The 24069-nt window shown below is 38.8% G+C and overlaps 1 protein-coding gene across 1 annotated transcript; it reads left to right on the top strand.

Moving 5' to 3' along the window:
• The first annotated feature begins 3691 nt into the window (after positions 1–3691).
• LOC124155605 (probable cytochrome P450 6a14) lies at positions 3692–23990 on the top strand. The gene is made up of 6 exons (XM_046529570.1): positions 3692–3811; positions 11247–11762; positions 13365–13758; positions 14780–15004; positions 21450–21752; positions 22660–23990. Exons 2-6 carry the CDS (start codon positions 11265–11267, stop codon positions 22824–22826), a joined length of 1587 nt encoding a protein of 528 aa, XP_046385526.1. The 5' UTR covers positions 3692–3811; positions 11247–11264; the 3' UTR covers positions 22827–23990.
• Positions 23991–24069: the final 79 nt, after the last annotated feature.

The following is a 24069-nucleotide window of genomic DNA, read 5'->3' as shown; positions in this document are numbered from 1 at the left end:
TGAAATTAGTATGAAACCATTCAGAAACTGTACAGAAAGTAGGCAGTAAGCCTCAGTAATTACAAGTGAAATGTGTACTGTGAGTTAGTCCACTGCCCAAGGGAAAATAATTAGCATAAAACCAAGCTATGGGACTTTGGGTGACCATAAGAAAGAGCTTCAACCACTGCCTGTGTGTCCCTAAAAACTTATTGATTGAAATATAATTTAAAAAATTTAAAAAACTACCTACCAATCTCCTGGGATGAAATATTCATGATGGATTTCTTACCCATTACGCTTCACACTCAAACTCATCGTAAGACGTGGTACATAGGCCGGCGCTTATTTTTCAAAATGATCCGATTTAAGTTTTCGTGGTCACAAAATGTGCGAATTGGTGAGAAAAAAAAAATGGCAGTCAAAATGACTGCCATTAGAAGTGAAAAATTTTTATTTTAAAAATTTTGGACGTTGATTGATGTTAAAAGATGTACAAGAAGCCTATGCTACTTACTGGATTAGGATAATTAGCTCGGAAAAGCCAAGTTACTAGCTGAAGTTCAAGAAAATATTTTTTATAACTATTGCTATGAACAAAATCGACCAACTATTGTCAACACTAAACGTAGCGATCCTCTCTGCTTCAGAATATATTTTCATTCTTGCGGAACGAGCAAATTCAAAACTCTCTCTTTATTTCCCTCTCCTTCGTTAACAGCGAGGCGGTGACCATTTTGAGGTGACGGTCACATGAGTTCCCTAACCTAAAAAGTACCTAACTATAAGAAGTTTTCACGTCAAAAAATTTTCTCCACGTGTTTTCTTTTATATATTTCTACAATTTATAATTGTAAAAACTTCACATGTATAAATTAATTTTATGGCACAACATTCGAATAAGCTACTCAAACTGAATGTATAAAAAGGAATTGAGTTATATTGTACTAACCTTCACTATTCTTGCATCGTGTACACTCTCCTGCACGAGTATGTACTGGTGACGGTGATACAAGTCTTATGGTTTGTACCCCTCCACAGGTACTGTGTATATAGCGAGTATACTGTGTATATGTAGAATATATGTACACAATTATACATATATGTAGTAGCGGTAATGGTGACGGTGATGGGAGTCTAATGGTTTGTATCCCTCCACAAGTATTGTGTATATTGCGAATATTTTGTGTATATACAGATTATACACAATTATACATATATATGTGAAGTGTTGACGGTGACGCGAGTCTAATGTCTTTTACCCATCTACAAAAGTGCTCAATGCACCTTAAGAAGTTTTAATTTAAAAAATTATAAAAAATGAAAGATTTTTGTGGACCGGAACAGAACATGTACGAATGCATGAACCAAACTAGAACAGGTTCTATTTTCTGTGCATGCATTCACACAAGTTGGGTGGTTACACGGAGCATTTTGGCGTTCATTCTCGCATTCATACATTTAGACATTAACCCGTACGTGTTAATGTATCATGGAAACAGGCCTTTACACTGGTGGCCCTCAGATGCCAAAATTCAACAACACACACTGCGCTATGAAACCCTCTCCTTGGCAACCCCACTGGCACCCCTACACTTTTGGCAGAAATATGGGCTTCAGCTTCTCCTGTCTGGCCAGGAGTCAATATAATGAGGCTGAGGCTGGTCCCCATCGAAATGAAGGAAATAAAGAAAATATACTTGAGTCGGACTTAATTTGATTTATCATGTGCTAGGGCATAGCCATGGCAGCATGCAATGTGACCCCATTATGAATATGGTAATTTGTATGCTAACATCAGTACAAGCAGGAGGTGAAGCAAAGGGATGCAAATCAAACACAAAACATGGGACATAGAAGTGGTGCAGAGGTGGAATGAATGCCGAAAACTCATTGGAAAAATTGCGCCTTAACCGAAAATCGAACCTCAGTGAGCCGCCATTATTTATATACATTTATGTATTAAAATCATCGTGTCCTTGATTAAAATGAGTTATTCTAATCTAGCATTGATCTGCCCCCCTCATATTATTGATATTGCCTAGGAGATTGCTATTCATCATTATCCCGATATCACATAGATTTGGTTCCTGACTCTCTGAGCACGATTGGGGAGTTGCACATCAAAACATTGGAAGGAGATACAGAGGACCCTACCCGGTGTAAAACCCAAGACATCTTCCCTGCCATGATACCTGAGAGTCTAAATTCTGGTCAATGAATGTTCAAAGAATTCATTTGAAAAATATGCCAAATTTTCATCCACAACTATAACATTAAATGGAAATTTACACATTACATATATTTTTTTATCGAAGTAGAGATAATGATGAATTAGTTTTGGTGCCACATTAATGGCTTTGGCAAATTATATAGAGATTCTTTTGAGATACGTGATGTTGAAGTGGATTTCAGTTAAAATAAAATGGCTCCTATGCTATCTAGTGAATAGAACTCCATCCTATACTATTTGAAAAAAACACGATTGTCCGAGCCATTCATTCGCAATTCAAATGATGGAGGTATTCATTCGCGCACAATTGTTTTTCATTGTGAAAGAGTGGAGAACTCCTCTCGATCATTAACGACCGACTGCGGTCGTGAATGATCGACTACCGTAATCGGTCGCCAAAAAGATTTGTCGTTCGTCGAAGCGATCCCGTTCATCAATGGATCGCACAAAAGATCTCCATTGCGAATTTTGATCGCTAGCGCATCGATACAATGAGGTACAGTCAGTGCGATATCAACCTGTACTATCGATCCGCGCGAGATTCTTTGCACGTGACTGCCACATTCCGTGAATTTGGGGCAATGTCTGACAGTAAGATGTCATTTGACTCCCTTATTGTAAAACGACCTTCCCGTTTTCCCACCGTTGCATAGGACCCTCCATCTGCATGCAGCGTGGCGGTTTGTGGGCGGACTACCTTCATGCTGGAGGGGAAGTGAGGTAAAGAACATAGCGTCCTTGGTCGCCTGTCGTTGATCTCGCGGGCGGGGAAGTCCATTCAGCTGGAGCCGAGGAGAGAGAAGAGCTCTGAAGTAGAGCGTTGAGATTGTCGCTTTGAAGGTGAAGGATGTCCGCGCGCGCGGGTGGGGGAGTTGTCTTTTTCGAACGACACCGCCGCTCTGCGTCGTAATCCATGGTTAATCCATTATAACTATGTATCTGGTGATGCCCGATTTTTTGGGGCAGGGTCATAATGCGTTGGGGTATGGGCGCGGCCTGCACTGATACTCCGTCGTAGTATTTTTATTTTTAGTATACGTTTAAGTATAAAATATTGTGTGTTTTCCGTGTTTTAATTGAGAATTGGAGGCAAACTCAAAGGACCGATTTCGTCTATTTGAATTTTACGAATATTCTTGAAGTGCCCTGTTAGGCGCGATCGGCAGTCTTCACCGGTCGCTTCGCTCTGCGTAGGAGCAAAGCTAATATTTTGAGTCGCTTATAGTTGTCCTTCCAGAGGCAAATACAAGGGAGCGCATGGTGAGCGTCTCCCGAAATGAGTCCAATTGTACCTGGAGATGCTGAAAAACAGCGAATATAGTTGTATCGTTAATGTACTCTGTGGAATAGGTCATATTCGTTGTAGATAATGAAATAATCCATGCACAGTGCATTGCACACCGTATATTACTTAGCAATCGCGGTTGAACATTAGGTCTTTTCCGATTGAACTTAATGTGATTGGCGGTCGCAGTCTTTGTGTCACCCCCTCCACCGCTTCGCGAGCAGATTATTCCCCCGCCCCCTTCCTCGCTGATTGTCCCTTCCCTATTGCATTGGCGTATCGCCGAGGAGTCAGAAGCTCTCCTGTTTTCGCTGGTATGTCTGTAAAGAACTCTTTCTCATCTTTGTTCATTTAACTTCTGAGTTAACACTGTGCCTGGTTGGTGTTATCTTCACTATTTTTTTGTGATTTGTATTTGGTGGCTTATTGGTTTTGTTCCACATACGTTTTAATTCTAACGATTTTTCAAATGTGTGTTATTTTGGGCCTGTCACATACAGTGGCGGATACAGATGGGGGGCGCGCGCCCCTTCCTTGCGGGTCCGGCCGTATTGCCAAACATTGCAGAACCACAATTGAGACTTTTTTATATCATAAGATGGCATTGTCTTATATATGTGTATAATTACTTTAATTAAAATTTTATTTTACTCTGCCTGTGACTTGATTATTTTTTATCACGATGAAAGTAAAGGCAACTCAATATATACCCCCCTTGAGTGTTTTCTGTATCCGCCACTGGTTACATTGGGACGCATTTTTCCTTTTTGAAGGATAAATCTTAACCGAATTCGATCGATTTGGATGGAAGAATTCCAATTTTTGTTTTCAGTTTTATTCGTTGCGCAAATACCCTAAAAAAGTTGAAGTAATGATTCTGTAAATATTCTGTAAATTCAGCCCCCCATTGATCCGCTTCGAGTATTGCGCTCGTTGAGGAACCATCCGTACATCTGTGGCTAGGAGACTATAGAGAGGAGGAGAAATAATTAAAACGAACAAACTTTGTTGTAATCCACCAATGTATTTTCGTGGTACGACTAGTTTCGACGCAGCGGCGTCATCCTCAGGTACCTAGTACTCTCGGTTACCTGGTACCTGAGGATGAAGCCGCTGCGTCGAAACTAGTCGTACCACGAAAATAAATTGGTGGATTAATACAAAGTTTGTTCGTTTTAATTATTGAAATGAACTTCCACAAAGTTGAGCCTTTGACTGTAGAGATTATAGGAGGAGAAATATCGTCCCGTGGGAGCTTTATGTACTCAGCCATTTTGGGCGCATTTTAATCGGGTTTGAAAGATGTCTGCAGCGCAGTGGGATCCATTTATTCCCAAGAGTATTGAACTCCGAAGGAATAGCAAGAATAATAGTAAAGAATTGGAAAGGTATGAATTTGGAAGGTTATACCCTCTCGCGTATGAATTTCGGTTAACAGCCCCTGTTATAATTTATTTCCCCGCAAAATTCGGATCGCTCAACTCTGCGAGCGTCGCGAGTGACGACTTCTGTAAACCAATGTAAATGCGAGCTTGGTGACAGCCTGTGATGACAAAAAAATTTTTGCCCACTGCGGAATTATCTACTGTGATATTCGGGCTTGTTTGGCTACCGTGTTGGACGTTTTGAGTCACGGAATCGAACCAGCCCTCTACTTGTGTCCGACTGCAATCTCAAGATGTCGACTTCCAACTGAAATGTCGCGCAGGTGCTGAAGCTTAAGAGTGATTTGACGTCACCGGCTTCCATAGATTTTTATTGTTCAACTTTCCGACTATGTAGTCTGCCGTGATCTCGATGCTGTGCGATCTCACGATGGATTCTCTGCAAAACGAGGCTCTATTACGTATTAGCGTCCTTCAAATGGAAAAGTGTTTGGCTCTCGCGTACGAGATATTCCTCCCGACGATATTGCACTTGTTTAAAAACTGGTTACATTCGTGAGTAGAAATTGACAGCTGTATTATGTGCAGCTTCTTTCATTCTAACATGAGTCGATTCCTTGAGGTCATCCTCATAGCCACTTATCATGAATACATTTTCCCGTGATACTCCTGAAAATAAGAAAAAGCTGAATTGTGCGCATAGCCTTTAAGGCCGTCGCAAAAATATTGATATTAAACTATTCCTCTTTATTTTTTATGGATGACTTATTTATTTACCATAAACATATTCATATTTCACAATTGTTCGGTTTGCGCTCTCTGCCAGTGGCACAGCGAGGGGGGGGGGGGTTGGGGGATAAACCCTCCCCGGAGCTCAGACAATTTTTTAAGTTTAATCTATTTTATTTATTGGGATTAATATTACTTATAGAATAGTGTAAATGTTAATAAAATATCCCTCAGAAGGCCGTAAATCTCGCACCTCCCGCTTACCCTGGCAGGTATGCCATACCCCCAGACACCCCAGTATTAGTTTCGCCTGAAACCCCCCCATCCTTAATTCCTGGCTGCGCAGTGCGCCCCTGCTCTCTGCAGCCATTAATATCCAAATGCTTGCCCTTGGATTTTAAAAGTTGCTTACCAACCCAATGTATTAGACCATATTTTAGGTATGAATAAATTATTGACGAGAAAATATTAAATATAAAGCAGTCAATTCTGCGCTGCACTGTAAATACGAAAGTAAATGTGGTTACATTGGCCAAAAATCTCAAATGCCTCGTGAATCATAAATTTCTTAACCATGCAGTGAGGACAAAGAAAACGATTGGTGGCTGGATAAAGTCAATGTTTTCGTAAGTTTATTGTTAAAACCTGAACGAATTGCTTTGGAGCGAGACAATATCATTTGATCTCCTCACAGAAATGATGAAAAATATAAGTTTCATTATTCAGATCAGTGTAAAGCAGGCAGTTAGATACTGCTGGAGAATATCGGGGGCTGTATTCCGGCCGTGATAAGACAAATTGCCTGGCACCTACGCAAAAATCTGGCTAAAATTGTCTCATTGAACGTGCGCCAGGAACTGATAAGCTTTTGATAAAGGGGCCAATCAAATATTGCGTAAAATGTTCGGGAAAGGTAACTTTTTCAGTAATATGTGAGATCGTGTTTAACAGTGGTGTCATGGTGCCGGGACGCCGTTCTGGCACTGTTTAGGAAAATAAATAGTAGTCAAAGCATGGGCATACCCAGGATCAAAACTAGGGGGGGGGGGGGGCTAAGCTAGCTGTGGCTGTTCAAGTTGTAACTTTTTAGCACGGAAAAGGTTAATGAAACCAAAATTTTAAGGAAATTACGTCAGCAATTTATTAGTTTTTATAATTATTTGCTTAAATAAACAATGATTTTTATTTTAGTTTCATGTCTTATGCTAATATCATTTTTCCTCGAAAGGAAAATTTGTGCATAACTTTTGTTTTGAACTAAATTTATTTTCGCTTCTAGGGGGGGGGGGGTAGTTGCCCCCCGCTGGGTACGCCCATGAGTCAAAGAACACTTTTATCAATTTTGGTGCCTCAAAATTTCTAAAATATACATTCGCACCCAAAAGAAAATTTTTAATATTGATTAAACAAAGGCATGCAAATTTTAAAATATGCAGATGTACCTAATAAAAAATAGATTAATATTTCTCTTGTAAAAAAATAAAGAAAGTGCGTTCTGGCACTGCTAACTTTGCCATGACACCACTGGTGTTTAATAAGTAATCTTTGCAAACCACTCTACGACATTGCTCTCACCAGCGAGACATAACTCTACCTTTGTAATATTCGTGGCTTTCCCTGTGAACTCTTGTCCCCAAGAATATTTTTTCTTGCTAGTACAACCACAATATTAGCATATGGAATGAACTCTGAAGTATATCGTAGGTTTTGTTTCATAAAAGTGTTGCGGCGTGTAAGTATGACTTTAATGTGCATTGGTCTACTCTTTCCTTGGCCCCCTATTTCTACAGGTAGAAATGCCTCACAAAAGCATATACCAACATTTTCAGATGATGCAAAATTAGTCGAAAATTTCAGCTAGTGCATATTCTTAAAAGCTTGCATACAGCATTATCAGGAATGGTAGCTGGAATTTCATGAAATGGAAAATGAAAGTGTCGTTTCTGAGCTCGCACCGCTCGTACTTATGATATATCCGCAAGATGGCGAAGGCGTCCAGAGGTAATTTTTTTATAATCAATGACTTCATATCGTAGTAAATTAATCTTGATGGCAGCGGCGAGTGGTAAATTCAACGACTGTCCGCGTGAACGACTGATGAAACAAGACAAAGCGTCAGAAGGCCTTTTTACTCGGTACATTAATCCGTACGAGTTAATGTCGAAATGTAAAAACGCGTGAATGAACACGAAAATGCACCGTGTAACCACCCAACTTTTGCGAATGCATGTAAGGAAAATAGAACCTGTTCTAGTTTCGTTCATCCATTCGTACATGCTCCATTTGGTCCACTAAAATCATTCATGCAAACAGACATTAACTCGTACGTGTTAATGTATCGTGTAAACAGGCCTTAAGACAGGTGGGAGTAGTGATGACTCGTTGGTGAAGACCAATTTACCCGGTAGTATTCCCTGATAGTGTGGATCTTTGCTGATTCAGAGCCTTGGAGACAGCGGCGTAGCCAGAGGACCTCTCCGAAGTATAAAAACAAAATTATTTTCCTTCATAAAAGAAAAATATTGAAAAATAATGAAATAACAAAATATTTCTTTAACAAATGAAGTTTTTTCGATTATGAAAAGTGTTAAAATTATTTTAAAACTCTCTTCTTAGTGCCCTGTTTTTCAAAAATTTTCCCTCCTGGCGAACGAAATTCATGGCTGCGGCATTGCTTGGAGAAATTACATTACGCGGAAAAATCCTCATTTTTAAGCGATGTTTCCTAATATGCAGAAGTATGAGGAGCAGCACCATAAGTATTCACGAGCGAACCAGTCCGTAAGTCCTATTCAAAACTACTTAGATTGACATAACTTGACTTAATATCGCTCATACCTCACTATCCACACCTCAGGCCATGTATCAATCGTAGATTCAAACGAAGAATCGTTAGGTCATATACATAGCTGTCTAAAGGAACCGCTACCCTCCTTGTTAGTGGATATCTAAAGAGGATATTTTTATTTTATAAAATAATGATTGTTTGAAGTCCATTTACGCCGCTCAAACTTATTGTGAACCATAGTCCTCTTCTGAAGTTGTCACCTCTTAAGTTGCACCAAGTTAAGTTGTCGTGAACGAAGCTTTAGCTTCACCAAACCATCACTTTTAACCCTTACGTAGCTCCATGCCTGAAGCGAAAGTCAAAGGTTAGGTTACGTTAACCTATTTTCCAGATTTATATGTGTTTAATAGAATAGTTTATGACTCATGTTTGCCCAATCCTGTTCGAGATTCCCGGTAACTGCTCCACATTCCCTTCGGGTCACTTGAAAGTTCTCGCGGTCCGCGGACTACCGCCCTTGGGAAACGTGTTGAAAAATGGATCGAGGTAATTGAGGTGAATTTATCGGATGGCGGAGTAAGACGAGTGGAGTCACAAGGTGGCATGAGTGTCCTTGAGGCAATGCTGCAGTAAATAGAAGTCACGTATTAATCAAAGAGCCTCTTGGAAAATTATGACAGCGACATCAAGTGTCTGATTACTGCGACTGTAGCTAGTGCTGTGGAGAAAAATCGAAGATATTCATTCTACCTTGTAAACAAATTAAATGACTACGCACGATGCTTTTGAATTACCCAGAGGCTGGGGAGAAACGTCAATTTTTAAATGTTTCGCATGAAGATTATTGGTGCTAACTGATGGCCAATACTTTCCGGTTTTGAAGGGATTGTGAAGTAAATGCTCGCCGTGAAACCAGTAAGTATTTAGTATAAGCATATTTTTTAGCATATACTGCCTATGTTAATCGACTTTCAATTACTTTTTTGTGATAGGGGTTGAAAATTGAGAGACCCTCATTTTGCTATTTTCAAATTCGCCGTGGGTTTCTCGAGCTACTCGCGACGAGAATCGACTGGCTTACCATTTCGCAGACTAGTTGACGTCAGAAACTCGTGCCTAGCGGGTCACCGCTTCTTTGACACTCCTCGCTTTTGTGCATGGCTCTCACGAGGTTTGTAGTTGTTTTGTGTGAGCGAAACATTCTCTTGATGGAATGTTCTACCTGAACGAGTAAATGAACTAGAACTATGATGACGTCACCAACTCATGAAAAGTGGGTGGTGACTTTCGGGTTATCTTAAGTGCCTGAATGAGGAAGATTTTTTCCTTCGTAACTTACCTTTTCATTCCATTTACCAAATTCTTTTAATAGATTGCGATTTAGGGTCTTGGCGAACGATCCATTGGAGTAAATGATTTTCGGGCACAATTTTTGGTGATAAACCAATCTATAAAGACGTAATATGGATAAATTCATGTAAGAAAGGCTTAAAAGTAGTTAGATCACCAAAATCGAGGCAGAAAGATCTCCGATTAATGTTGCGGAAACCACGGTTTGTACTATGTATTTTAATCTCATTTTTACGTAGGTATTCTCATTTTCATACCCTGGCTATTTCGCCATCATATTTTAAAAATGCAGTATAAGAAATATATTACATATGTCTATTGGTAATACTCGAATAAAGGCAATAACAAGAAGATGTATTGACTGTGTAATATAATATGCCGGGAAAATTAAGTTTGGGAATGGGCGCGGGTGGGTTATTAGTAACACAGATTTGTCATCTTCCAGATGAACCTACATTATCCGATAGAGTGCTCGTTATTATATTAAGTTTGACTTTACACATACTCCACTGAGTCGTGTCTGGAGACCTATTGGGAATATCTAATCGCTGTCTACCTTATTTACTTTATTGCTTTATTTTTTTAATTGCCCAAAATGCTCCTTTCTCCATCTACTTGGTAGGAAATTACTGTTCTAAAGGTTTATCACAGAATGTTCCAGGTTTCGTAAATCGATCAGCCAAGTCATTAATACTTTGCTGTCCTCTCTACACCACTCTTTCATTCCTAATGTATGTTTTAACCTCTCCTCACCCTCTTCGACCATAAGGAGGCAAGGGAAGATAATCATGATGCCTCAAAAGAATCTATTGGGGTCATTCAGGAAGCATATTTTATCCCTAATACCTTGTCTGAAGTACCAAAGCATACTATGCTGCTTTAGCATCCACGAGGAATAAACTTTAAGATGATTGCAAATATCCGATTCCGTTGTACGTGAGACTGTCGTCCGTTGTTCTTCGGACGACAGTCTCGCGTACTAACGGTCAGTCCTTTTCGTTCCTTGAAGATGCAGTTTTTTGGTCTTCTGTGATTGTATTTTGAAGCGACGAATTTTGCGTGTATAAAACATGTTTTTGTGTTTGCAGGGAGTTAACCATCTACCACAATTGAAAATATTTCTGGCTTTGCTGATTTCGTTTATCCTTTCGTAATTCTCTTTCTTCGTGTATCAGCCTTCGCTAATATCATCACCTCTTATCGTTTGAAATTGTTTCGATTCGCTATCAACCTTCCGGAAACAGATATATGATATTAATAACAAAAATTCCATGATTGTATGCAAGTGGCTGTTCAAAATTTTCAAGTTTAGAAAACGTCCAGGCTTAATTTTTCTATTTCGCACAAGCGTCAAATTACAGCGACTGCTCGGATAAATGCGTAAAATATTTCAAATTCTTTGTTAACTGGCAGTCGGCGGTGAGTCATTGTACTTACCTCTGCGCGTTCATATGTTAACTTACCGCGTAATTTATTGTTGATATTTTTTATTTTCAGGTCTGAAATAAATTCAGGATGAATGTGTCGTTCCCTCCATTCGTCATATGGCTCCTGATATTCTTCGTCATCTGCTTCGGAGCCCTCTATCTTTACGTGACTGCGGACTATGACCACTGGAAGAAGCGAAACATTCCTCAAGTCCCGCCCCTTTTCCCTTTCGGGAACATGTGGAGTTTGGTGCGCGGAAAGGAATCGATCATGGATTTCTACTTGAATACATACCGTCGGTTCGTGGGACACCGCTACATGGGGCTCATCATGATCAAAGAACCCACCCTATTAATCCGCGATCCGGGGCTCATCAAACAGATCCTGATCAAGGACTTTTCGCAATTCCACGACCGATCGTTTCCCGTGGACGAAGTCAACGACCCGATGAGCGGCAACCTCTTCAACTTGCAGGGGAGTCGTTGGCACTCCTTGAGGAATAAACTCTCTCCCACGTTCACCTCCGGCAAGATGAAGTTCATGTTCTCAATGGTCAAAGCATGTGCAGAGAAACTCAGTGCTAAGGTCAGTACAGTTAGAGACTATTTCAAACAATACCTCTTTCTAGAGATGCGGATCGTTCCTTCTGTTCCCGAATACTTTCTATGGAAGATTATCTAGTCGGCTAAAGGATGTTCTGTGACTTGAATAGGTTTTCTAAAGTCGTCGCCAACAGCAGAACGATCCAAATTTCACAGGGAAATAAGCTGTAATTTGTAATGTTGACTTAAAATTTATATTAATGAGTACATGAATATGGAGTTTATAATTTTCCAAATACTCCTTACGTGTGGCAATACTTTATTGCAAATATTGAAAGTGAAATGACGCTATTTAACGCTAAAATCTAAAATTTCCCGTGATGACTCCAATAGTTATTTTTACCTTGGAATGCACAGAAAGGTGCACTATAGCCAACGAAATTGGAAGTCATGTTCTGCAATGACCATTTTTGCCGTTGTATTATAGCCCCCTCACAGCACTGTGAGTGACTGATGGTATTTTGGTATGCTATTTACGCTGTGATTCAATTTGAAGGTATCTGATGGAGACATTTTAAAATTGATTTTTATATTTGTGTGCATTTGGAATGTGAGGGATATGGGATCCCAGTTTCTAATAAAAGATATTATTACGGGGTGATTCGTGTACAGAATACAATGGACTGCTTGTTTGGGATGGGCACAATCTGTGATTTATGAGTCACTTCCATTACTATGAATGCCACTCGTCAGTATCTATATATCTTAACTGTGATTGCGATCACAGGTATGAGTCGCAGAGAACAAGTGAGTCACACACGTGTGGAGTCGCAAGCTGTAACTGGAAACAATTGCCGCAAGCACCGAGCATATTATTAAATGTGATGATGAGCATTGCTGTTAATTTTACAATTGTGAACGGGCTTGATATTATTGTCCCAGGAGAACATCACTAGGTCAAAATAGTGAAATGGAGGGAAACCAGTGAAATTTCGAATTTTTTCACTGCCGTTAATGAAGAGATTTCTTCTTAAAATGCATGATAGCAAACACTACCATACGTGTATGAGGTCCTTGGCTAATTCATAAAAATGTACGAAATCCGGGCATCCAACTGCGATGCTACATGTAGCTATTTTGAATTTGCTTTGATTTCCTCGATTTTTGTAGATGATAGATTGCATATCCTTTTTTACTCTGTATTACTTTTAGAATAGATCATACATGATGTGTAAGCTTGTTGTTATGTTGTTATGTCATGCGTTTCCATCAAGGCACAATACCGAGTAGGAGATATATAAAGGTGAAATTACAGGTTTTTGACCTTGCTTACGTACGTAGATCACCCCCAATCAGACCAAACCATTGACTGCGATTTATGTGACAGCAGTGAGTATCACGGAATGAATATCAGTTGTTACCATTGGTACAGCCGCAATTTTTGGTAGCACTTGGAATACACTCAAACTGATTTCAAATATTCGTTACAGGTTAATGCTACTTTTCAGTATCTATGATCCAATCACAGTTAGCGATGTATGGCTCATCACTACTACTAGTCTATAGAAATATATTGAATTCTGAGATCTGTATTCAGGACATTATCCTTGTGAGTTGGTGATTAATCATATGTCAACCTATTTAGACTGCCGAGGAGAGTGAGGAGATGGGTGGATCGATTGAGTTGAAGGACTTCATGAGCAGGTACACCACCGACGTCATCGGCTCCGCCGCTTTCGGTGTCGAGGCGGGCTCACTCGACAATCCGGAATCGGAATTCCGTCAAATTGGGCGAAGGGTGTTCGCCGTGACGCTGGCCAATTCATTTCGCAACGCCCTCGTCGTGTTCGCGCCCAATCTGAGCTCCAAGCTGGGCGTGAAGAGCGCAGACCCCGTCGCCGAGAGTTTCTTCACCAGGGTGGTGAAGGAAACGGTGGAGTACCGGGATAAGAACAACGTGAAGAGGAACGACTTCTTGCAGCTTCTGCTTAGTCTGAGAGTGGACGCTGAGAAAGAGGGAAAATTGGAATCTTCGGAAAGTAAGATTAAAAATTAATCTAGGAATTACTGCGGCCTATCTACCGGGATAACTCTATGGAAGTGCATGTCAAGTGCGTCAAATAAACAGTGGAAAATGATCTACCTTTACATTTTATCGTGGTCTATGTAAATTATTTTTCTGAGTGGGAAGATTTTTTTCTCTGTGTTAAGTCTTCCAATGTAAATGATTTTCCTCTATGGAATATTTAGCACTTTTGTTCCCGTGTATTACCAATGATTTTAGCAAAAGTTTTGACTCGAACTTTCTGCTCTCATAGCCTTAATGGTGGTTGGCATAACTTTAAGGAACTCAAAATAAATGAAAATGACGGGTTATGTGCGTAAAGTTTCGCAGATTTTCAGTGATAATCACCCAGAGTACGAATTTGCTACAGCCATTATCAAGATATCACGATTAAGGTCATGATCTTAAAAATGTCTTTAACGCAATTGAAACCCTATTTGTCATCAATACAAATCCAAGAAGCGTTGCTAAATTGGTTTGGTTCATTTTATTATCTTTCCGCTCGTTTTTATATATTTATAACGTTTTCTTTAATTAATTCTGGAAGAAAATTCCTCAGCTCCTCACTCACTTAAATTTTGCTTCTCTTGTATAAATGTTGTCCCCGAGGCGAGTTACACCGAATATTTACTGAAATTTGAGACATCGATTATTTTTTATTTCCAATGTCTTTCTATGTTTTATTAAATACCAAACGTGTATTTTGTTTTATTTGTTTTTTTTTATAATTTGCTTATGTGGAAATCAAGATATTTTCTCTTTGTTTCTTTGAAGATATAAGGCATAAATAAGTTTGATCTTTAATTCCTGGGCAAAATTCAAGTACAGGTGATGTTAGCTTAAGGGAAAACGAAAAGAGTGAGCTAAAATTTCAGGTTAAATGAAGATATTTGTCAGGGAATTTGAATGTGGGAATCTAATGACAACGCTGAGCATTCGTCATGGATATTTTTGTTGTCGTTTTTCCTCTATCACCCCATTTATCGTGTTTGCAGCCGATCTGACGATGGAGCAACTGACGGCGCAGTGCTTCGTCTTCTTCCTCGGTGGCTTTGAGACATCGGCCACCACGCTGACGTTCACCTTGTACGAGTTGAGTCGAAATCTGGACGTGCAGGCGAAGTTGAGGGAGGAGGTGGACCGGGTACTGGCGGAACACGGAGGCGAGATTACGTACGAGGCACTCTCTCAGATGCAGTACATGGATTGCGTCATTTCGGGTGAGTGTAACATTCCTTCGCATGCAGACGCATTTGCATACTACCGCCACGACCGACGAGTGAAAACATGGGTGAACCACAAGGGCACCAGGCACACCACAAGCAGTGGTGTAGCCAGGAATTTCGTTGGAAGCTGTGGTCCAAAACTAAGGGGTTCTGAGAAAAATTTTTGATGAACAGCCCAGACAGCACACATGCTACTGTATACATTAAATATACGTATACGTAGTGTATAACATGCGTATACAGTAGAAGATACACGTATACTGTATACGTATAAAAACCTTCTACCCACCATCTACCAAATGTATATAACGCAGCAAATGTCCTCCTACCACGCATATACAGTATACGTATACAGTATACAAGACATATATATATACAGTATAGAAGACGTATATATGTATGAAAGCAGAAAAATTCCTGCAGAATTCCAGGTTTTCTAGGGAAATTTTACTAAATTCCAGGTCAATCTTACGAGATAAAAGCTATGTATACGAATTTTACAACACTACATTTACTTAATACTTTTAATTAATTCTATAATTATGTATTATCCTAATTAAAATTCTTACATTTTTAAAAGAAATTATTCACTTATTTTATGAATGCAACACTTGGAATATCAACAAATTTGTCAAAATTGAAAAAAGTTATCTAAACAGTGTTTGCACTCATAAAGTGCAATTTAAAATGCAATCAATGCATTTTGAAGCGTGCATGTAAGTATATAAAATAGGCCTGAAAATTGGCCTTGCACTGACAAATTTCATGTGAAACGAGTCTGAGAAAAAAGATTTTAAATGCCAAGCAGGAGCAAAAATTCATGGATATTTTTAGTGACCAAAAATCATGCATATTTCCAGATTCCCAATCACTGAACACCCTGAGTATATTTTTCTTCATTGAGCAAAATCCTGAATGCAGCTGTTGACATGCACTGCTGTATTAAAACTGAAATTAAAGTAGCAAAACGAAAACTAAATCTCTGTTCTGGTGCCAGTGTGTATTTAGTGCAAGCGTGGAAGTACTAGTACATCCATTTTGTCATTTAGTGTGAGTGACATCTCCAGCATTTCAGTGTTTACGTACATTTGAGAACATCCTCTCTAAGCAGCAGAGAGCGTTCATAAACATAATGTAACTTGCTAGTGTGTTTTGCATTGTTCTGTGGGAACACTTACCAGTTTGTTTGAGACTTCTTGCTGACAATAAAGTGAATAGAGAAAAAAATCTGTGAGATTCAGGTCTTACAGGGTCTACAGAGGAAATGGAAAACACATGTGTGCTGTTAAAACAAAATAATTATATTTAACTAAATATTACACATTTTTACTAATATACCACACAATCTCAGAAATACATAAGAGATTGAATTCATTAGACACAATAAAGGGGCCAAGCCCGGATGGTAAACCACATTTTGTGCTTAATTATCGTCAAGAGGTTTTAGTGGATCCTCTCACAGTATTATTTAATCAGTCTATTCATCCAATGTAAAAAAACATCTTATCGTATGAGTAAATTCACTAAGCATAGTAAGTTAAAAGTCAATTTAAGAAGTAGTAAGAATTTTGATGTCAAATATAACTAGACAAATATTTTCTGAATATTTTGATGAGTGTTGATAAATAACAAATACCGTTAGAAATGCCTTTATTCAATGTAAACGAAAATAAAGACCAATAGGATCAATATCAATGTTTTTGCCTGATTATCCTTCCTTAAGGTCACAAGAATCCATGAAGAACAAGCTCACTTTTCCTCGTATTTCTTCATCATTGGCAATTTGGAAAATTCTTCCTTACTACACCTGTAAATAATATCACATAAACTTTATTAGAATCTATTAGTGATACATCTAATTTGTCTAGTTAAAGTAAGTCATTTTGTTAAAAATTAATCTCTATTCATGTGATTTACCCTTAAACTATATAAATACCAACATTCAACAAAGGATATTTCGAAAAAATTCCCCATCAGTTCTATATGTAAAAAACGATAAGTTATTCACCTTGAATAATCGAAGTAGTAAATTGATTTGAGAATTTAATTCTTAATAATTTAAAACCGATTTGTCTAAACCTAAAGAGTGAAATACCCTCTGATCTCCAACAAATATGATTACATTTTAAAGGAAGCAACACTAATGGTACAACAGCCAATTAAAAAAATGTAAATAACTTTTAAATGACTTAATAAATAGTAAAGTCGAGAAATGTTTGCTCACATTCCTCCCACACTACGGTGATTAAATGCGTCAAGCACATAAATAAATTAAAGTTTACGCAAAAGTTTTTCAATCAATAGAAGATGGATCCCTCAGTCTCAGAAAATGTGAGAAGGTTGAAGATATTAAGAATTTGCGTCATTTAAAAAAGAAAAATGTGGCAATGGCAACACTTCTACTTACCCAGATTGTGATGAAGGAAGCAGAAGTAGCACTTGAGCGGTTGATAAACTTTCATTGGACAAGTTTCGCAAACAGCAAACACAACACTACGGTAACTGATTAAGTTATAACGGTAATTGATTGCCTAGGTGCAGGTGAAACAAGTAAATGAAGAACTTAAGACGCTGATAAACTTCGGCAGGATCAATTTCGCAAACGACGAACAAAACACAGTGAACGCAACATTATTCGCGGGGTCTTTGATTGTGAAAGCGGTTATGGACGCATTTATGTTTGCATATGTTTGTATCATTTGTATCTGTGGAAATCGACTACTGGTGGAATCGACTATCGACGGAATCCACTATCGATAGGTCGAAATCACGGGCGGGAGTCCAAATCTTGGCATTCAAAAAAATTAAGTTTCGCGTTATGACTTGAGGAATAAATTCCACTGAAAAATATATTTTTTGTTTCATCGCCTCAGGAGATAAAAAAGCACGATTGAAATCACATTTCGAAGAGCATTTTTCTTTATGAAAAGAGGGACTTTTCATGGCAGGATTTTTTACATCTTAAGGCAGTTCATTGATTTTTAAAATTAATCTGGATTTCTTAATAACCCAGGCGGACGGCGTTCTTGGGTGTTCCGAACAGAAATGATAAAACCCTCTCCAGCACCGTTATCAGCCTCCTTCATTTTTGCCAGGGCTGCCTGAAGCCAACCGGGGAAAATAAATTCACTGATGAATCAGTTTAAAGATATTAAATGAGACGACGTCTTTATCCAATGAAACCAGAAGGAGAATAAGAAGAGAGTAGCGGCTCGAGCCGATACCTTTACAAAGAATGAAGATACATGTACAAACGTAATTATTTGCTTTGCCAACCTCGCTGCCGTGAATGACACCTGCCCTTTGCGAACAGGTCCCACTCCATGTTTTCAGGGAAGAGTTAGCTGGTAAGGTTTTCCAACTAAATTCCAACAGTGTTTTTCACGTGACACCATCACGTGGACTACCATTCGTCTGGCTCCTACCCTTCCACATAGTTGGCGTGAGTGGCCCTTCCTGAGGTAATTTAGATTTATTCCTGTCAGTGTAGCTCTTGGGGTCATAGGAGCACGCAAGTAACGGAAAGTTTTCAGCCCATTGGAAAGGACGCTGTGTATACTGAAGGCTACATATGGAAATAGTATACGGACAGAGTAACCTTTAAAGGACACTAATTGTTTACTAATGGCTACACAGTAGCGGATACAGAAAAAAACTCTAGAGGGGGGGGCAAAAGATATCTTGACCAACCTTTACTTTTATCCTAAAAAAATAATCAAGTCACATGCAAAGTTTAAGAAAGTGTTATTTGAACTGATTATACGCACATGAAATACAAAGCCATCTTATGACATAAAAAAGTTAAAATTGTAGTCCTGCAATGTTTGGTTATGCGGGCGGCCAGGAAAGGGTTGGGGGGCGCGCCTCCCATATGCATCCGCCACTGAGATTACATATGGAAACAGTATATGAAAGGTATACATATACCTCTCAGATACTGTTTCCATATGTAGCACATACGTATACAGTATATGAAAGGTATACAGATACCTTTCGTATACTGTATACGTATACGCTTCAGGATACTGTTTATGTATACCTAGAATCTAAAACATGTATACAGATTCTCAAGGAAACAGTATACACCTGGTATACTTACGGTATACGTATACCGTTACCAGTGTGCTGTCTGGGAGGGTACTAAGTAGAGGGTTTTAAACTTATTTTAAGAGTTTTCATTATCGAATACTCTTCTTTTTTCAAAGAAATCTTTTGTAAATTCATGATTTTTCAATATTTTGTTTTCTTTTATGATGAAGCAAAGTAATTTTGTTTTTATATTTCGGGGGAGGGGAGCGGGAAGACGGACCCCCCGGAATCTCCCTCGATATGCCACTCACTACAAAGTGAGCTAGTTGGGGACCATCAACTTCCAATGAAGATATTTCATGGTTTTTATTTTGATGGCATCCGTTTTATTATTAGTGTGAAAGTAAATGTTTCATTGAAGTGCGGCGTGCATGACTTTGTAGAGAATAAAAACTTTGTAACTTTGGAAACCCTTAATAATTTTACCAGGCGGCCACCAAGCGTTGCTAGGGAAGGATAGCACCCAGAGAAAGGGGAACTTAGAGCTTGGAATTCATGGTCACTTTGACCTCTCAATGGGAAAATATGAAAGAACGTAAGAGGAAATACGATTTGTCGGAATGCTCGGTTAAAAAGACAGCAAGCTCATTCGTGGGCCATTAACCATGTGAACGGTAAAGTTGCGAGAAAAGGCAGTATTGAAACTGGAAGTCCACCGATCGGCCTTCACCTCGCACACAGCCCGCACAATCGTATACAAACATGGCAGAGAGAATGGGGATGTTATCGGATGGTGGGAGAGTAAGCAGAGGGTGATGAATGGGTGCTAGGTAGCGCTGAGCGCACTTGCAGGGTTCGGTAATGAGAAAACGAGGCAAAGGGCGTGTCGGACGTAACGGACGCAAAGTAGCGCTACGGGGTTCAGGACCATGAGATGCTCCTATGTACTAACTTTGGTCACAATCCATGCAGCCTAATGAAAATGCATACCATAGCGGACAGGCAAAAAGATATCCTCTTTTATATGTATTTGTAGATTTTTTGCGTGAACGGCCATGGTTTTGGTCGCTGAAATCATGAACAATGTGCTTAACCTTTTTCCGCAACATAAATACCGCATTGGGATTTCAAGGTGAAGAAATTATTTCTGCCAGGTTAACGCTCTCAGAATGTTTTTCATCAGTTAATAACTCAATAATGTTTTGATAACTTCAAAGTGGACACCCATTGAATTGACGTGATAAATGCTGTATTTTTACGCAACAAATGGTGCATATGTATCAGTTGTGTTGTGAATATTAACTTTTGGGACAAAGAATAGAGCTGAACTACAAGTTTCGGTTAACGCGCCGTTATCTATCTGCCCATTTGAGACAACATGTATGTATTTTCGCTATTTGACACGAATGCTTAATCTTCAAATTTTTAAAGCTCGAAGTTTTTAAATTTATATTCTTCGTGATGGGGATTCCATGTCTTTGTTTTCCAACGGGATGATGACAATGCAGTTATCCCTAGACTCTTGACGGCATTCATATCGTTATCTGGAATGTCGTTCTGATGATCATAACATCATTCTTGGGTAGTTATGCGTAACCTTTCAAGTGATAATGGAAATTCTAAGGAGCGTGTAAATAATTATGTGACAAGGGAAAATTATTTATGATAACAACACTATCGCTGAGTGTTCGTATGAAGATATCCGTTGAATGCTGATAATATCCAATTTCTTTGTTTCGGTTTTTTTCTCATGGGCATCAGGATGAAACAATATGTTTTTTTTTAACGGCTAAAGTCACCTTAGGATGGGAAATAATGTATCCATGCTCCTTTTTTATCTTACTGCCGGTTTTATAGTGTGTATATCGCTTACTAAAAGAGATAAATATTTGTATCATTGGAATTTCTTATCGGTGAATGTAAATATCTCAACCTCCGTGAAGTTAGGTGATAAAAGAATGACTTCTTTAACCTAGTAATATTTTCTATTTGTTTATTTGAATATTTCCGAAGATATGATATCCTAATGTATGACTTTTTCAGTTAAAAAAAAGGAGAAACTTAAAGGATTTCCGTTTTATTCGTCTATAGATGACAATGTTTTAAAGAAATCGCTGACAGAGCTAAAGGCTATGTCAAAGATCTAGATCGAGGTGGATCGGAAGAAGCGCTGCACAAGTGCATAATATCTGATGGGACTATTTTGAAGGCGACCGAATTAATTTAGATAAATAAATAATTTTATTATCGAATAAACTAAAATTCCCGTTATTTTTTTAACGCAATTCGTATGAATCAATTGATGAAGAATTTTGACATTTCAGTCTTGGCCCCGTGCGCAGAAGCTTTTGAGGTTTCTTATGTGTATGCAATTCCTCTGCGGTCGTAACATTAGTTTTGTGTGTCGCAGAGACCCTTCGGAAGTACCCTCCGGTTCCCGTGCTGCTTCGGGAGTGCACCAAGGAGTGGACGGTGTCCTCGGCGGAGGAGACAGCCTCCGACAGCCAGGAGTGGACGCGGGCCACCCGCGGGGGCGGCCAGGTGGTGGCTCTGGGCACCAAGGTGCACATCCCCATCATAGGACTCCACTACGACCCGCAGTACTTCGAGGATCCGGAGCGCTTTGACCCCGAGCGATTCACAGAGGAGGGTAAGAAGAGATGGCACCCATTTGCATACCTTCCCTTCGGCGAAGGTCCAAGGATATGCATCGGTGAGTGTCTCTCTTCTCTTATTTTCATGTATACTCATCGATCGTATAAATAAGTAATGCCTATTGTCATTCTTGGCCTCTTTTTGGTGTATAAATCGTGGGGAAGACCAAACCTCTAGCTCATCCATGTCATTTTTAAATATTACTCTTATCTGGCGGGTGCCCCGAATAATGAGTCTTTCATAGAATCAAATCTCCCCGGTTCAAAAAACTTGTGTATTGATATCCAGATCGCACATCCGATTTTTTTTCAAAATTGGATGGCAATTATCACAGCCACCCGAGCTCTAAAGTTGAATGTTTTGCAAAAATTCAGTCGAATTATGGAGACAAACATCTGTAAAGAAAGTGATTGTTAATTTGGTCATTTTCGTGAATAATAATGATGCTTTTAATTTTCGGCTTTATATTTCCAGAATTTGAAGTATATTTAAATGTTATACTGCTACTTTTATAATGCTATGCTATATATATTTAAATATTATGATGCGTGAGGATGATCTAACAATTTCGAGTTCAGGCAACCCACATACCACGTAAAATGCGTCACTTCACATTTGCTCCTTTGAGGCTGCATTTGTAAACTAATCATCTCGAATTAGACTTGTCTAGAATCTTCACTTGTTCATTTATTTGTCTTCTGATGATTACAACTGGATTAGGACATGATTCTTATTTGCTCCGGAATAGACTGAATTTTTTTTCGGGTAGCAAATTATTTATTTCAACTTTTATTTCAATTATTGTCATATTCGAGCTATTTGATTTATTTTTCACTTTATGACTTTTTTTTAATTTTTGTTTGATTCATGTTTTTCCTTATCTGCATCATTCTATTTATCATATTTCACCATTAATTCATAAAATATCATTTTAATAATTTTTGTGTATTTTTTCCTGTTCCCAGGGATGCGTTTCGGCCAAATGCAAACCAAATGCGGTCTCGCAGCGTTGCTGTCCAAGTTCGAGTTCAGGCCAAGTTCAAAAACGTCGGATCCTCTAGTCTTCGAGAATTTTGCGCTCATCCCAACCGTTCGGGATGGCTTGTGGTTGAAGCCTGTTAAACGATCCTAAGACACAGAGGAGAACGCCCATTGAAACTGCGCTTTGAAATATGTGTTCTTGTGAGGGAAAAGCAATCCGATGGTTTCACCACCTAAATATCTGCATCCGTAGCCGCTAGTCGGACATTGTGAATGTGTTGATAATTAACTAATTGTTAATTAAATAATTTAAATAGTAGATATGTTAACAGAACATAATGTTAGTACCAAAATTAAAAAAATTACGTGAAGAGTAATTAGGATATTTCCTTTGGCCACTAGTGTCACACGCTTCATGATAGGCGCTGCACATGCAAATCATGTCATGAAAGGGCTCCTCTGGTGGGAACATGGACAGTTTGGTGTCAGTTGGCTTTGTTGTTGTTGGACCCTCTATTGTAAAGTGAGTAAAGAGTATCTGTTTTCGTATGTTCGAAGAATTTTTATCACAGTACTTTAATTATCTGCGGAGCAAAGAATTCCCATACGTAACTAACCTTTGGCAATGCATCTCCCTGATTTTTTCGCTTCTTCGAGGCATAAAACATATGGTGGTTTCATCATTATGTCCTCAGTGTCAGTCAGAAAGACACATGTCCTCAATCGTCCGCATATCCCCATAATGGTTCACATCCAAATCCGCGTAAAACCTGTGTAACGCTCTTTTCTCGCTCGTTGCAGTTTTGTACGAATCACACCACTTTCCTTGGTAGGTATTTTCTTAATTCAAGGATTGAATATTTCTACCTAGAATCCCTAATTGATTGAACGAACTTAATATAATGCCCTGGAATTTTGTTCCAACCTTTTTTTATTTTAATGCTAATATGTGGAGCGGTATAAATATTTCGTCTTATCACGATTCTCATCCCACAAAGTACTGAAAATGTCGAAAATACCCGTGAATTTGACAACTCTAAGGTTTTCAAAGGCCCTGACCTATGATTCATGGGGATTTTCTCCGCGAGTTTATTCGTTGGTGAAGGCAGAATTTGTTGAACAGAAGACAGAATACTGTCGAATGAGGCAACATTATATCTGAGCTTTCTTTTTTTACATGTTTTATATGACTCTCTTTATCTTTTAGTTCTTTTACGAATGTTCATTTTTCATGAATTGTGTGTTTGTTGTTTAATATGTGCCTAATGTAAATATTGTATATTACTGTTTTTTGTTATTATATTTTATGAAAGTCTCTTCGATTTTGATTTGTATTGCAATCGCCCTCTTATATGGTCACACCTTTTTCTCTCGTATCTAAAAAATTAAGCATT

The sequence above is a fragment of the Ischnura elegans genome, chromosome 3 (assembly GCF_921293095.1).
Source record: "Ischnura elegans chromosome 3, ioIscEleg1.1, whole genome shotgun sequence".
Lineage (NCBI taxonomy): Eukaryota > Metazoa > Arthropoda > Insecta > Odonata > Coenagrionidae > Ischnura > Ischnura elegans.
Note: the sequence above shows the minus strand (reverse complement) of the source record. Positions and strands in the feature narration are given on the sequence as shown.